At 38.2% G+C, this 15,784-nt stretch overlaps 2 protein-coding genes across 12 annotated transcripts in view; one reads left to right on the top strand and one right to left on the bottom strand.

The window, feature by feature from the left end:
- The window catches only part of CALCOCO2 (calcium binding and coiled-coil domain 2), a 755,339-nt gene that overhangs the window by 380,254 nt on the left and 359,301 nt on the right, over positions 1 to 15,784 (top strand). The window lies entirely within an intron of this gene.
- HOXB9 (homeobox B9) lies at positions 1,083 to 4,712 on the bottom strand. Its single transcript, XM_068262372.1, has 2 exons — positions 4,214 to 4,712; positions 1,083 to 1,528 (listed from the first exon to the last, which is right to left on the bottom strand). Exons 1-2 carry the CDS (start codon positions 4,710 to 4,712, stop codon positions 1,293 to 1,295), a joined length of 735 nt encoding a protein of 244 aa, XP_068118473.1. The 3' UTR covers positions 1,083 to 1,292.

The raw sequence follows: 15,784 nt of genomic DNA, 5'->3' as shown, positions 1-15,784 counted from the left end.
CATTCCGTTTTTGAAATCAGCACAACTGTTCTGCACCAGCTTAATATACCAGTAAAGAACATTTTGCAGAGTGATTGGGTACCAGTTAGAAATATTTGAAAGTACTCGCTTACAATTTGAAGTTATTACTAACAGTGTTGTCAATTAAAAGCGTTCACACTCTTTCTGAACTGACTCCAACATGTGTATGCATCAGATAATCCCCCCCCCCCTGCAAAAAAAGGATGACAGATAGCTGGTATTACTAATTTAATACACCTTTAGAAATAAACATCACATGATGAACGGATATTGTACACCACCACCCCCTCCCCCACTGTAAACAGATCAAAAATTACAGGGGTAAATAAAACCACTACATTAATATATATTAACAAACACACAACAAAATAAAACTTTCAAGTATAAGGGTTTTCCCCAAAACAGAAACATAGAAAATATACAAATACTTTTACTTGGCACAAGACCCACAAAATCTACAGCTCATAAAAACGTCATTTCACAATAAATTAGAAATCGCTACATCTAGAGAGACATTCGCTGTCATTATGTTCCTATTTTTGCTTTTCTTAAAAAAGAGATTTTTTTTCCTTTCCCTTCATTTCCCTCCGTTTGGTTTTCTACAAAACTATTTTAGCAAATCGTGGACTTCCGGTGTGCTTTTAGTTATAATACTCTAAGAGCTCAGTACAAAATTGAGTTTGCTGGTAGAACGTTTAATAACAGAGGAAGTGAATATTAAATGAGCATAAATATTTATTATACCTCTTTATGATAATGCTGATGGATGGTATGAGGCCGTAGCATTTCTTATGGTCTGTTCTTTATTTTTATTATTATTATTTTTTTTTGTATTTCTTTCGGAGGTTCAGGGATTCATATACTAAGGACTCTCTTTCTATTTACACTGGCCTGCTGTGATCGATTCAAAACCCCTAGATAGGTAGACAGAAATGTATATATACATGTGTTTATTTATTGGACCAGGTCATGAGCTTGATGTGAGCACAAACCATTTGTAAAATGACCACTTTAGTAAATTAGTCCCTTTATTTACCTCCTTCTACAGCTTAGCTTCTCTTCACTAGACTCGCTTAGTAGATTAGAAAGTCACTTGCAGAGACTCCTTTTGAACATTTAGCACAGAACGGTACAGAAAATAACAGTGACGGCATAGGATTGCTTACTACCTGGCTTATCATGCAAAGAAAGATGGGCGAGTCTCATTCAAGTTTAATTATGGCATTGTATCATAAATAGGGAGCAGGTGCATTATGGGGGAGGAGCAGCGATTAATCTTTCCCCTGCTCCTTGTTCAGCTTCTTCATTTTCATCCTGCGGTTCTGAAACCAGATTTTGACCTGTCTCTCGCTCAGGTTAAGCAGTCTGGCCACCTCGTGTCTCCTGTCCCTGGTCAGGTACATGTTAAACAGAAACTCCTTCTCCAGCTCAAGGGTCTGGTATTTCGTGTAGGGGCATCTCTTCTTCCGGGAGGACCTGGCGTGTAACCAGTTAGCAGAAGGATTTGCTGCAAAATAAATATTCAATGAACATCCCTTGTTAGGTTTGGTGTCATAGCGTGCAGTTAATGTAAGAACAAAACCAAGTATAGTACCGAAGTATGGATGTGTGAGTGTGTACATAAATCTACATTGAAATGGACTATAGTGTTCTTTTTTTCTTTTATACTATGTTTTACTATGCCAGCCCTCCCCCTACTATAAAAGTATACAATGCTATATACTACACTGATCTTCTTTACCAAAACCGTACTATATTATATTATTTACTATACTACAAAGTACTACACTATACTGTACTGTACAATACTATGTACATTGTACTATATTATGTCTATTGACGTACAAATCATAAGAAAACACATTCTCTCTCTCTCTCTCTCTCTCTCTCTCCCCCCCCCCCCCTCTCTCTCTCTCTCTCTCTCTCTCTCACTCTAATATATCCATTTCTTTGGTTTTCAAACATTATACTGTACCATACTATACAATACTATAGTACTACATACTATACTATACTATACTATACTATACTATACTATACTATACTATACTATACTATACTATACTATACTTGTGGTCACATACATAATATGTGTTTTACAAAGTTTTACACACAAAAACTTGTATAATTACGTATACAGACACCCCCTCCCTTTCCTATCCTCCTTTACATTTAGTTAAATCTTCTAAAACAAAATATGGGGTTAACTAGAGAAAACACACACACACACACACACACACACACACACACACACACACACACACACACACACACACACACACACACACACACACACACACACACACTATTCTCTCTCTCTCTCTCTCCCCATGTTAGAATATAAGCTTGTATGGTCACAGTTCCCAGTACTGTTATTGGTTAATGCATATAGTTATTTGAGATAATGTAATTAATAGGAAACACGTATGGTCTATGACCAATACAGGGAAATCTTTCTGTTTAAATATATGTAATAGCCATTTCAGCTGCAATGTTCTCAAAATACAAATAAATATATTCATCCCGATTAAACCTATATAATGTTACTTTTTATTCTACAGTTTATGACTATATACATTTTATTTGTGACCATAAAATGGCATATTTATATCATATATAGGTGCATTCCTCTAGATGTATAGCTGGATGGTTGAAAAAAAAGGAATTATGACTGTAAATGAAACAATAAGCAGTGGCTTTATAGCTGTGATTTTGCTGCTAGGGTTAGTCTTGTGTTTATACCATGTTTGGAACTCGCAACACACATAGCCAGTAAGAACAATAAAAAATCCCTTTCATTAAAGACAGAGAACACGTCGTGGGCTAATAAAAAATAGATGAAATTCTGGTGTGTGTACTTGTCTGGCAGAATATAGAGTCTGCTTCCTGCTTGTGTAACTTTGTGCCCAGAGACTGCGCCCGGCTCCACATCACTTGTAGGAAAATTAAATATTCAGGAGAATTAAATCACTTAATAATTAATACGCGTTAATACGGCTGCATTTCAAGAATGCTGGGTGTGAATTTTATTTTCTCTTCATATTTCCTATTCTTTGTTGTTGGCATGTTTCTCTAGATTTGATTTATTCTTAATAGCATATCTAAAATATTAACATTTTTGGTTACTTGGGCTTTGATTTTGTTTTTTGTTTGTTTTTTTCAAAAAGGTAAACCTTTAAATTTAAACGCCACCCAGACAAATGGCATTACGCTTGCAATTGTAAATAATTAGAAAGAAATAATGATATGAAAAAAAGTCTCACCCTGTTCTTCCTTATTTCCAGCAGCTCTGACAATAATGATGGGTTTTGGCTGTCGGTCCCACCAAACAGATTGAAGTCGTAAAATGCATAAAGTTTTGAATGAAGAACACAAAACGAAACAGGTTTTGTGGATGGAGATAAGTGTTGGGTACACAGGATGCTCGTCTCAAGCTGAATCAGAGTTTTTCTGCAGCAGTTTGGCCTGGATCTGTGCCCAGTTTGGAGAATATCGCCTCTTTAAAATCTAGTTTAAGTCGCATGCATAATCCCCACATCTATCAAACTAAAATGCCTTTTTACCGATCATTGAATCGCCTATTGCTTGATATGATTATACAAGGTAGCACGTGTAATAAAAACAACATCTACCCAGTCCATTTATAAGATGCTGGTGCTATGAGTGGAGCTGATCAATCATCTTACCTGGCTGTGCTAGATAAATGAGGCAGTATTGTCCTGAGCTACCAGGGAACAGGGGGCTCCGGTGACAGCGCTACAAGGGGAGACTAATTTTGTATTTGTTAAATCCTAGCCCAGGAGCGTGAGCCTGGCTGCTATGAATATTTTACACTGTGGATGAGGCTGGCAAGTCTTCTTTATATTTATATGTGGTTTACTTTTTATGGTGAGAGGTGGCTGTGTGCTGTGCTCCTGCTGGGCGTTATGGATGACTTTGTTGTGTGTGTGTGTGTGTTGTGGGCTACCCTGGTGCAAGTTTATGTATCTACTGTATTAAGTGATGATGTTGATGGCTGTGTTTTTGCATCAGAGCTGAACTGTGGTGTATGCAGACCTCTCTGGCCGCTCTACGTGTTTGTGGTGTGGATGGGATGTTGGGACAGGATCAGAGATTTCCGTGCAGCCTACAGAGTACTTTTATTGCACTCTAAAGCCTTATTGTGTTTCACTTCCTCGGCAGTATAACTTACTTTGATGTGGCCTGTCTTTGTCCTCGCTTCCTTCGCACACTTTATTGTCCTGGAAAGTGGGCCTCTCATTAGGCTCTTCTCTGGCAGCAGGCGACTCTAGATTGTACTCCTGGGCGCCCAGTTTCTGCAGGTCCCCAGGGTGGCCCAGCAGCGGCTCAGCCTTCACAGCTCCCTGGCCCGATCCAGTCTCTGCCCTGGGCAGCGGCTCCAGCCAGCCCCGTAAGTACCTGCTCTCTGAAGAGGGGGCGCTCTGCTGGATGTAGGGGTGGTAGACAGGAGGCAGAGGAGAAGCGCTGTGAGGGTTCAGGGGGGTCCACGAAGCGCTGAACACGGGTGGTTTAGGCTGGAAGCTGCAGGATGGGAAGTCCAGGCTCTCTGAGTGTCCTGACGGCCGAGGGCTGGGGTACTGTCCAGAGAATTTAGGTGCTGGAGGCTCCTCGCTCTCAGGGCTAATTATAGACTCCACAAAATAATTACTGAGCGCTCCAGAAATGGACATTCTTGGACATCATACAAAGCAGGTTCATTGAAGGGAACAAAAATATAGGACGGATGCAAAAAAGCTCCCCTTCCCAACTTCCTAGCCAACAAAGTACACTTGGGCTGCTGCCTTGTGAGCTCCTGGCAAATGATTGGTCAAACTTTATCCGTGTGCCTGATAAAGCGTCACAGAGACATCAATCAATCGGAGGGGCCGCACGGAGCTGTCAGCATTCATATCAAGGAGGCTATTGTTTTATGTGGATGAGGCTGCTGCACGCCTGGGACCCGAGCAGCGACAGCAGCGCACCATTCAGCCAGCAGCACCCTGACTGCTGCTACTGCTGCAGGTTGTCACACCTTCCTCTGGAGCAGGTACCGAGCCCTCCCGCAGCATATGGCCCATGGGGGCACAGATGGGGGGAGGAGGGGGGGGGGGGCAGACCCCCGCACTGACACTGGCTGCACTTTATGTCCACCTGACTGATCTGTTACAGATTGCCCAGCAAGCTCACGGTGGACCAGAACTCCCAGGAGTGTGTAAGGGGCTGAAAAGGACCAGAAAGCCCTCTTACTACAAATGCTATGTAAAACTGAACTTTGCCTTGGTATGAACTGGTGGCCGACTGTAAAATGCACCTGCACTTAAGCATGCACCAAAGGAACACTCACTTTAAATGCTGTCCTCAGAGCAGGAAGGGTTAACAGCAAGTTGCTATGATCTGCCACTTACTGTTATAATAAAATGACTGTTTCACAAGGGTGGTTATATGCCCGGGCAGGCGCATGGGAAAGAGGAGAGAGAGAAATAATATTTGTACAAGTAAATCCACTAATTTACAGGCTCATAAATGGGTGACACAGTCCATAGACTTAAGTATGCAAAATATACACCACCAGCCTTCACCGGCAATATACTGCCTATGTATATATATATGTATAAATATCTCCACAGTTCAACCCACACCCTCTACCTGCACCTATAAACTACTTGCACAGGACCACTGTTATCTTCGCCAATACAATATGCAGGTATTATCATCACTCAGTGGTAGTAATAACACAGCATAGGAGGTCAGTGTGCATCCCAGTGCAGGTGAGTTCATCAATCTTCAATAAAACACAATCAACTGTCATCAGCTATGAAACTGTGCATACAAACAAACTATATCAGCTATGCTTTTTGCGGAAATGTTGGGATGATACGCACACACTCACACAAACACACACTCACACACACACTCACTCACAAACAGACAGACAGACACACACGCACACACGCACACACGTACACACGTACACACACACACATAATGACTCACTCGCACAAGCACACATACACTCACTCACACAAACACTCACTCACTCACTCAGTCACTCACTCACTCACTCACTCACTCACTCACTCACTCACTCACTCACTCACACCACACTGATACATTCACATTCATTGTTCTAGTATTATTCGCTGTTGCTAAAAGAAAAATCCTTCCTACACATGTCCTGCGTGGTGCTAAACATCACGTAATATTTGCATAAGCCTTTGCCATTCATCAAAATGTGTTATAAGGCTCTTGACTTGTGCAAGCTCAGAAGTAGTTGTCCAGCCCTTGTCATTCCTTGCCTTGAAAATGAAATTTATTGCAAGACTAGGCTTCGCTGTAGTTTTAATATATGGCGTAGAAATAGATTTGGTACACCATAAAACATCAACATAAGTTATTGATTCTGCATAAACATAACAATAATAATTTGTAAAATGTTTATGCTTGCCTATTATGGCTGAAGATATTATACACTCTATTACACGCGGCTCTGGAAATAACATTAGGCACAATGTTTACTGTAGAAAGTTCTTTACCTGCATGCACTACTTTGCTGCTTTCTGACATATTTGGTACTAAAGTGCATTGAAAGGTGCAGTTTTTACGTCCAACACTGTAACGTGTGCGTGTGTATTAAATTAAATTATGTGAGTGTCATTTGCGCACAGACAGTGCAAACATATATGTATGCATAAGACCTAATGCGGACTATAAAACCAAACATAAAGTTTTAATTACAAAACAACACTATTAAGCTGCATGTAACCATAAGCGTGCATGGAAAATGGCAGAATGCAAACTATCAGAGTTAAATCTCCAACACACTATCTATCCATCCATCCATCCATCCATTTATCTATCTAACAAAGAATGGGACCGCTCTTCTAATATATTTACTATGCAAAAGCCATGCAACAGCCTTTATGTAAATATATATATATATATATATATATATATATATATATATATATATATATATATATATATATATATATGCATAAATACATTCACACCTTATAATTCTATCTATCTATCTATCTATCTATCTATCTTTCTATCTATCTACACACACTCTCCTACGCCTCTGCTCTCCGGAATTAACTTATTATTATATGCTATTCTAAACTATATTAAATATGATGTCCACTCTAAATTCTTCTACATCTGTCATCCCTAATCCACAGTCCCCATTAAACCTGTTTGGAGTGAATTAAATAGACTTGATTATATTTGAGTCGCTAATGTCAGCCTTATGGTGATATAAAACTTAATTCTTTCTCTGCTTTTTCACTGCACATAAAATGACTTAATGGAGCCGCCAGTATACGTTACAAGATAGGACGCAGTGTAAAAGCATCATCTACAAATTCATAACACTTGTAGTTACACATAGCTAAGCAAGCCCCAACCTACCTGACATGACAGCGTAATAATTAAATAGTGTTCTATTATTCTTATTCTATAACGGTACCATCAGCTTGTCAGTAGAGCTGTCACGGCATTCTCTTTTGTACAGCTAAACAGCATATTCAGGTGAAAACCACAAACTCTTCTCCTGTGCTATAGTAGTTTCCAATAATAATCCAATAATACAGCATATGTGAGTAAACCTTCTACTTTATGTAACATGGAACGCAAGTGCTAATAACACTTACAGTGTATCACACATATACACAAGTACCCCCACAATACTGAGAACTGGAGCAAAACAAACAAAAAATAAGCGTACATTATAATGAATAAAGGAACCATTAAAAAAACATGAAGAAATTGGTCAGTTTTTTGTATGTCAGCATGTGCCTTACTCACACACACACACACACACACACACACACACACACACACACACACACACACACACACACACACACACACACACACACACACACACACACACACACACACACACACACACACACACACACACACACACACACACACACACACACACACACACACACACACACACACACACACACACACACACACACACTGACTACAACTACAACTGCACATACTAGAAAACACACACACTATACATACACTGTACAATACAATACCATACTGTACTTCGCAAACTACACACACACCTACACACCCCTTACAGTGTGCTTAAAATACAGTGTGCTTTACAAATCTGTATACACACACACACACACACACACACACACACACACACACACACACACACACACACACACACACACACACACACACACACACACACACACACACTGACTACAACTACAACTGCACATACTAGAAAACACACACACTATACATACACTGTACAATACAATACCATACTGTACTTCGCAAACTACACACACACCTACACACCCTTTACAGTGTGCTTAAAATACAGTGTGCTTTACAAATCTGTATACACACACACACACACACACACACACACACACACACACACACACACACACACACACACACACACCTACTATTAATACTATAACACTTCTTATGAAGTTGGTATTAAGAGCTGGCCAGTGGCCAGAGTATAACGGGTATCTTTCTTTCCTCTAGTATCCACTACTATCCATCGCTCTGTTCACAATAGTGACATTATTTTCAGTTCATCTATGGTGTAAGGGTCTCCAGGGTGAAAGAACAAGGAGTGTTGCCCCAGCTTGAAGTATATTAAATAACACAGGGGCTGAGCCGTGTCCTGTGAGGGCTCAGGGACACTCAGAGTTCATGAACGGCCTCTACACAGCCAAGGGGGCACTGGCAACCTCCTTCACTACAATCGCTGCATATGATGACCACTTGTCACCTTCTCTACCTCTCATCGCTCTCTAGGAATGCGAGGTGAACTACCTATATAGCACAGCCACCCTCCACAGATACACCAAGATGTACCACACCTACAGCCACACACAACTTATGAACTTTATATCCACCTAGAAGTCTTAAATCACCTTTCTAGTGTACCTCTTCTACGCTTCAAGGGATAGATTCCCTCATAATATCCTTCATAAGGGCATCCGACTCGCTTCTTCCTTACCGGGAACAGTCCATGCGTAACTTTGTCCATAAAACTGCATAAAAAGTGTTCAGTCCTGGACTGTCCAGCCCCGAAATCTGTTAGCAGTCCGGTCCCCACACTTATAGCGTCCTCTCCTCTAGCTCCATGGGATCTTTTGTTAGACCTATGTTTTATTTACAATCCCAGGCCAGATCCTCTTTTATTTACAAATCTATACCCCATAAACCAATTTCCCCAGCAATTATGGCAACCATCCCTGTTCAGGAAGGACACAGACCACCACTCTATTGACATCTCTGTGTGATATTTACAAAGGGCAACGTTATTATATTCACCATTACACGAGCCTTGCAAAGTTCTGAGCATGTCTTGGTGAACAGCATGTCATGTCCACGATATTCCAACCAAATCAAACACATATTTTGTTTCATAGTTCTTACAGTTTAATTCACCTTTTGACTTTACGACAAAAAGGCAATGCTACAGCCCACACGTACTATACTGTTATTGTTCCGATTAACTAAAAAAGACTATAAAACGTTACTTCAAATTACCTAAATAAGAGAACTTTACAGAGGCAACAAACTAAACATTTAAAAACCTCTTGAAGAACTTGTCATTGCTACATTTTATTTTGCAACCTCTTTTAAGAGAGAGCGTTTATTTCCTATTTTTTTTTAACAAACAAAAGATAAAAATACAACAATAACAAGACACTGGAGGAAGTGAGTGGAATCTCTCTATATCTGGCGTTAGTTGTACTTCATTATCAATTCCATCGTTCTTTCTTCATTAAACCGGAAAAGTTAAAGCAACGTTAATTAGCTCAGTCTTTAAAAATACCATTTCAGGAAAGTTGGATTCTTATAAATATATTTTAGCCTGATGGTGTTTTATTGCAGATGCTAAACTGAGGTTATGCACAGGAAATTCGAGACTTTCCCTGAAGGGGTTGAAATAATATTTTAAGAGGCACTGCGATAACAATTCACTGGGATGGCTGAGCAGGATATTATTAATTTATAGGAAAGGGATGTTGTTCGGAAATACAAATTATGAAGTTCATAAAAGTACAGCAATTCAGCAGTGCAAAATATCCACGTCTATTACTACAGTGTTGTTTACTTCAGGCTTCTTGTCTTTGGATTAAATATCGTTCTTACATTTTAAAGTTGGTAAACCACACAAGAAGGCTTCTGAGGGGTACATTGCAAAAGCAATTGACATAATTTTAAAGGACAAAAAGTTCAACCCCCTATTGTGAATTCAGCCTCTGTTGTGTAGGTCCATAGTATGTGCAAGGTTGTTTATGGCCACCGGAGGGCGCATTCAATACAGTTTAGCGGGTCAGTTCCTGGGCAAGGAAAGCTAATGCCAGACATACCTGGGACAGAACTGGGCGAGCTGTTGTAGGTAAACCCAACAGCCTTTGTACACAATATGTTGTTTCTATAATCTTTCCCTGCAGATAGCTTCTGTTTTGTCAGTCCTGTATATAAACATTACAACTTATTTCAAGTTTTCATTTCTTTTTCCTTTTACTCTGCATATTTGTTCTTTGAAGTAAAACTTTGTGCTTTGAGTAGTGATCAGACAAAGCAATGTAGAAATGGTGATCTAGGGAGAGTTTAGTTCTCCAAACAATTTATTCTATTTGTGTTGAACCTGCACACATGTAGATAAATGATTATGTCATATCCTGTAAACTTATGACTACTTTGTACTGGTATTAGTAGAATAGCAGGTGCTGCACAGATCATGGCAAGTATCCAGTGGATTAGGTGTCTGGGATTTCTGTGTTTGAAAACAATGGACTTCCTTTACTCTGGTCTGGTAAAGAGCTACTTACTGCTTAGATACTATTCTATGATGTTTATGTTAGTTTACTGCCAAAATTATGATGAAAATCCTAAAATGTTAAATAGCATACAATCCATATCATATATGTGCTTCATGTATAAGAAACATGCGGACAATCATTTTATTAGGTAACATAGTCAGTAACACTGAAAGAGTTTAATTCTATTTATTTTAGGGATTTACACATACAACGAGATTAGTAGGAAAGTGCACAAGTATCATCTTTTGTGAATCATCCTCTATATGTTCTGGTTTGCTAATGCTTTGGGGGAATAATCATTTAGCTCTGGATTCCTGCTGTTAAAAAAGTGAGAAAGAGCAATACTTTGATACAAGTGCTAAATATCTGACATTTCAGTTAAAACAGGGCTTGAAGGAAAAATAATATTTTGGTAAACCTCAGTCTTTCATATCTACTATAAAAATAGTCTTTTTATATACATCCAAAACTATCCTATAAATTTCAGGTTGATAAGTTGAGTATAGCTTTATATGATTAGTACCCTAGCTCGGAACTACTAATACACCCCATGAATGAAAATGCCATGCAATAAAATAAATTGTACCCTTTTTTTTTGCTATCAAAATATCCATTAAAACTGATTCTGTAGCTCAGTGAAGTATTCAGATCAATAAAAGCTTAAAAGAAGTGTATTAGGAAGTAATTTTATAAATCTATCTATCTATCTATCTATCTATCTATCTATCTATCTATCTATCTATCTATCCATCCATCCATTTATATTTCCATTAATTTTTTATTGTTTGCAAAACTATATGATTTACAAAATAGTAAAAAATAATAATAACTAATTAATGAGTTAAAGAAATAGTTGAAATTTGTACCTGTTGTTAGCAAAAAACAAGCCAAGTTTATGTATCATTTAAACAGAGCACATGAAATAATGGATGTGGAATGATGTAATAGAATCTTGAGCATTTACTGTTTGTGCTGATGTTGATTTATGGCATATTCACATGGTCCAGACTCTTGTATGTCAGAAGAGTCGACCAATTTGTCCACGTCCACAATAAGTATCAGCATTTGCTCTCATATTTTCCATCTGTAAGGGTAACTATAAGAAGAGGGTTTTAAAATGTATTTGTCCATCACATACTTAATAGCAATTTAATTATTATTCTTGGCATAAAGAACTACTATTTTTCTAATTGATTAACTAATACATAGAGTACAAATTAGAAAACGTTCCAGTCTTCCCAGCCTTGGAAAATTAATATTAACATAAACATTCAGAAATGTAGTTCTTACCTGTATTTTTCTTTTAATTTTGCTTTTCTATTCTTTGGATACATTTGTTAACCTCCACATTTTTTTTCCATCTTTATATATTTAATCCATATGTTGGTGCTTTATAAATAAATACTAATAATCATAATAATAATTTACTGCGTGGTTCAATCCCAGGTATCCTAAGTTTTAGACATGTGATATAAAAATGTACTTTATTGTAGTTTTATTTTTATATTATTAACGTGTAAAGGAATGCAAAGGTATTTTTTAATTTTTGCTTCATTTTTTCATAACATCTAATGCAAAAAAAAAGAAAAAAAAATCTTTCAGGAAAAATGCAGTAACATATTTATTATTATTTTTTAAGGAACATATTTTTGGTAGTACATTTAATAAATAATACAAAAAAAAGCTTATATTGTAACATTAAAACACCATATATTCCTTTAAGATAATAAGTATATTTAATACTATGGAAGTTAACAATTTTAAAATGAAATTAAGTTATGAAAATATTTATACTTAACAAACTCATCACTTTACAGTTATTTCTGCTCCATCCATGTGTATGGGATATTGACAGCCAATGCTGGGTAAAGTAAAATGGATTTCCCCCAATCTATGACACACAGTCTAAGGATTGTACAGATATTGACTAGAAATTGTATAAAGAATTATCTGACTTTCATCTTACAGTATAAATTGCAACACCTTTACTTATCTTATTATCTATAATGCAGGGACAAAAGGAGAAAAGCAAAGACCAACTAACAGTGCTGGAATAAAGTTGCATGTAATGTCGATGACTATTTTTCCAGAAAAGAAACATTATTGGCATTGGTCTGACATGGCTTTAAAATACACAACATTGTCAGCAAGGTGATGTAGTGGATAGCACGCTCGCCTTGCAGCACTTGGTCCCTGTTTCAAATCCCAGCCAGGGTGCCATCTGCACGGTGTTTGCATGTTCTCCCCACATTTGCATGGGTTTCCTCCGGGCATTCCGCTTTCTTTCCACACCCTAGAAACATACAGATAAGTTAATTGGCTTCCCCTAAATTGGCCCTAGACTACGATGGACATATGACTATGGTAGAGATAAATTCGGGAGGGACCGTTAGTGACATGACTATATATACTCTGTAAAGTGCTGCGGAAGATGTCGGCACTATATAAATACTAAATTATAATAATAATAATTGTCACCTGATCTGATTTTAAACTGATGGATTGAGCAGTTTTCAACTAATGCCTGTGCAAAACTTTATACATCTATCATATATGGGATATACAAGGAGGAGAATTCATGAGCACTGAAGAACTGTGGGGAACACTGGAGAGTGGAAGAGAAGCAGCAAACCTGGATTTTATTTTTTAAGTGGCTGCCATTAAGTGGCAAAGTTTGCAACTCTCATTTATTTCATATCATACAGCATATTTCATAGCAAAAAAAATGCTGAAAGGGTTCTGAACTACACTCAATACTATTGCATGTATGTGCAGCACCCATGTCAATTATGACTGGCCAATCACTGACAAACGTTACCTCCTCCATGCAGTATGAGGATTTACTTACACAATATGCTCATAGTATTCAACATCTGTTGACTACTACATGGAGGTGGCAAAATTAATCAGTGATTGGCCAATCATAATTAAAAGTGTGTGCGAGGCTTCAGATTTATTTTTAAATAAGTTCTCACTGTGGGTACATGCATGTGACTGCAGCCACACAACTACTAACTTACTAACCTTTCAGAAACATCTCTATGTTCTGGTATGACGCAGGCAAGGCCTGCAAACTGTCACTAATAACTGTCCAATAACAGACTAATAACAGTCAACTAAAAAAAAGTCCAGTTCTCCAGGCTTCTCCACTGTTGCACTACCTTAGTAAATAAATCCTTATGAGTTTGATTCTTACAAAGGTAACCGCATGCTGAGAGCAAAAAGAATGTGTGTTCAGTTCACTCCATGATCTCTTATGCATCCTTGCCATGAAAGTCAAAGTACCTCTATGCTCTCTAGTTTATAACTTACAAAGAGATAGTTTGGGTGCTTATTGGAAAAAAACTTTTGTGTGGCTTCACTTTAATTGACAATATTTACACACAACAAAATTGTCCTTTTCCACAAAGGAATGGATGCCATTGATGACTAGTAAGTTGGCTTGCAGAGCACATGCAAAAGCTTACACTACTTTCTGATACAGAGATCCTAAGCATTTACAATAGGTACACATTTACCTCTGGTCACATAACCTCTGTGAAACTATTCAGACTAACAGGAAGATAACAAGCACTCAGAGAAAGCTGTACCTGGTCTATGGAGAGCAGCAGAGTGGGGCTGCTCAGCCGACATTAAGGGCTGGTGCACACCAAGAGCGGTTCTGAGCGTTTTTAAAAAACGCTTGCAGGGTGAAAACTGCGTGGCTAATGAATGTGAATGGGATTGTGCACATCAGAGCGATTCATTTTTTCCCCAAACGCAAACTCGGGTCCTGCAGCATTTTTGTGGATTTCTGAGGCATTTCTGCCTTAATGTGAAGCATAGGAAAGTGGAAAATCGCTCTGAAAAACGCTAGATCAGAGCGGTTTTCCAAGCGTTTTTGTTACAGAAGATGTTCAGTAACAGCTTTACTGTAACAATATATAAAATCTGCTACACAAAAATGCTCCAAAAAACACTAGGCATGTTTAGAAAATCGCTCTAAACATGCCTAGAATCTCTCTGAAAAACCACTTCAAAAACCGCTAGCATTTTGTGGATCCACTAGCAGTTTTTGGTGTGCACTGGCCCTAATACTGGATTAAACTTGTTTTTCAAATAATAAGAAAGGAAGTCTATATCGGGCAGCACGGTGGCGTAGTGGTTAGCGCTCTCGCCTTGCAGCGCTGGGTCCCTGGTTCGAATACCAGCCAGGGCACTATCTGCAAAGAGTTTGTATGTTCTCTCCGTGTCTGCGTGGGTTTCCTCCGGGCACTCCGGTTTCCTCCCACATTCCAAAAACATACGGATAAGTTAATTGGCTCCCCCTAAAAATTGCCCCTAGACTACAGTACTTACACTACATAAAATAGACATATGGCAATGGTAGGGATTAGATTGTGAGCTCCTTTGAGGGACAGTTAGTGACAAGATATATATATATATATATACACTGTACAGCGCTGCGTAATATGTCAGCGCTATATAAATACTAAATAATAATAATAATAATAATATATTAATTTAAATGTATATGAATCACCACCCAATAAATTGGAGTCAGCAGAATATACCTGTGAACCTGCTGTCACTTATTTCCATAGGCGAGAGAGAGGAAGTAGTTTTTCAGCAATTGTCATTATTTTCTGCATTTTGGAGCAATTTTTTGTAGCGACTGCAATTTCTGGAGTGATTTTGGAGGGATTTTTGAAGCAATTGCCATTTTTGGAGCGATTTTGGCGCTCACCCAGGATGAATATACAGAAAAGAAAAATACTTACCATGATGCCGGGCTTTGGATGTGTTACAGGTACGATACATTGAATGTGAGGGTGCCTAATAATGCTTTTTTTTTTTTAGAGTTCAATTTCTCTTTAATACAAAAGCTTTACATTTATGCCAATACAATCATACCAGGAACTAGAACCCACATTTCTGTCTCTATT

Source organism: Hyperolius riggenbachi, chromosome 12 (genome assembly GCF_040937935.1).
Source record: "Hyperolius riggenbachi isolate aHypRig1 chromosome 12, aHypRig1.pri, whole genome shotgun sequence".
NCBI classification, from domain to species: domain Eukaryota; kingdom Metazoa; phylum Chordata; class Amphibia; order Anura; family Hyperoliidae; genus Hyperolius; species Hyperolius riggenbachi.
The sequence above is the reverse complement of the archived record's forward strand: the minus strand, read 5'-3'. Positions and strand labels throughout refer to the sequence as shown.

Excerpts from the sequence above, each read along its gene's own strand:
- HOXB9 (XM_068262372.1), bottom strand. The coding sequence starts at position 4,712 with ATGTCCATTTCTGGAGCGCTCAGTAATTATTTTGTGGAGTCTATAATT. Across the intron at positions 1,529-4,213 it reads CAAAGACAGGCCACATCAAA|CAAATCCTTCTGCTAACTGG; the intron begins GTAAGTTATACT and ends TTTATTTTGCAG.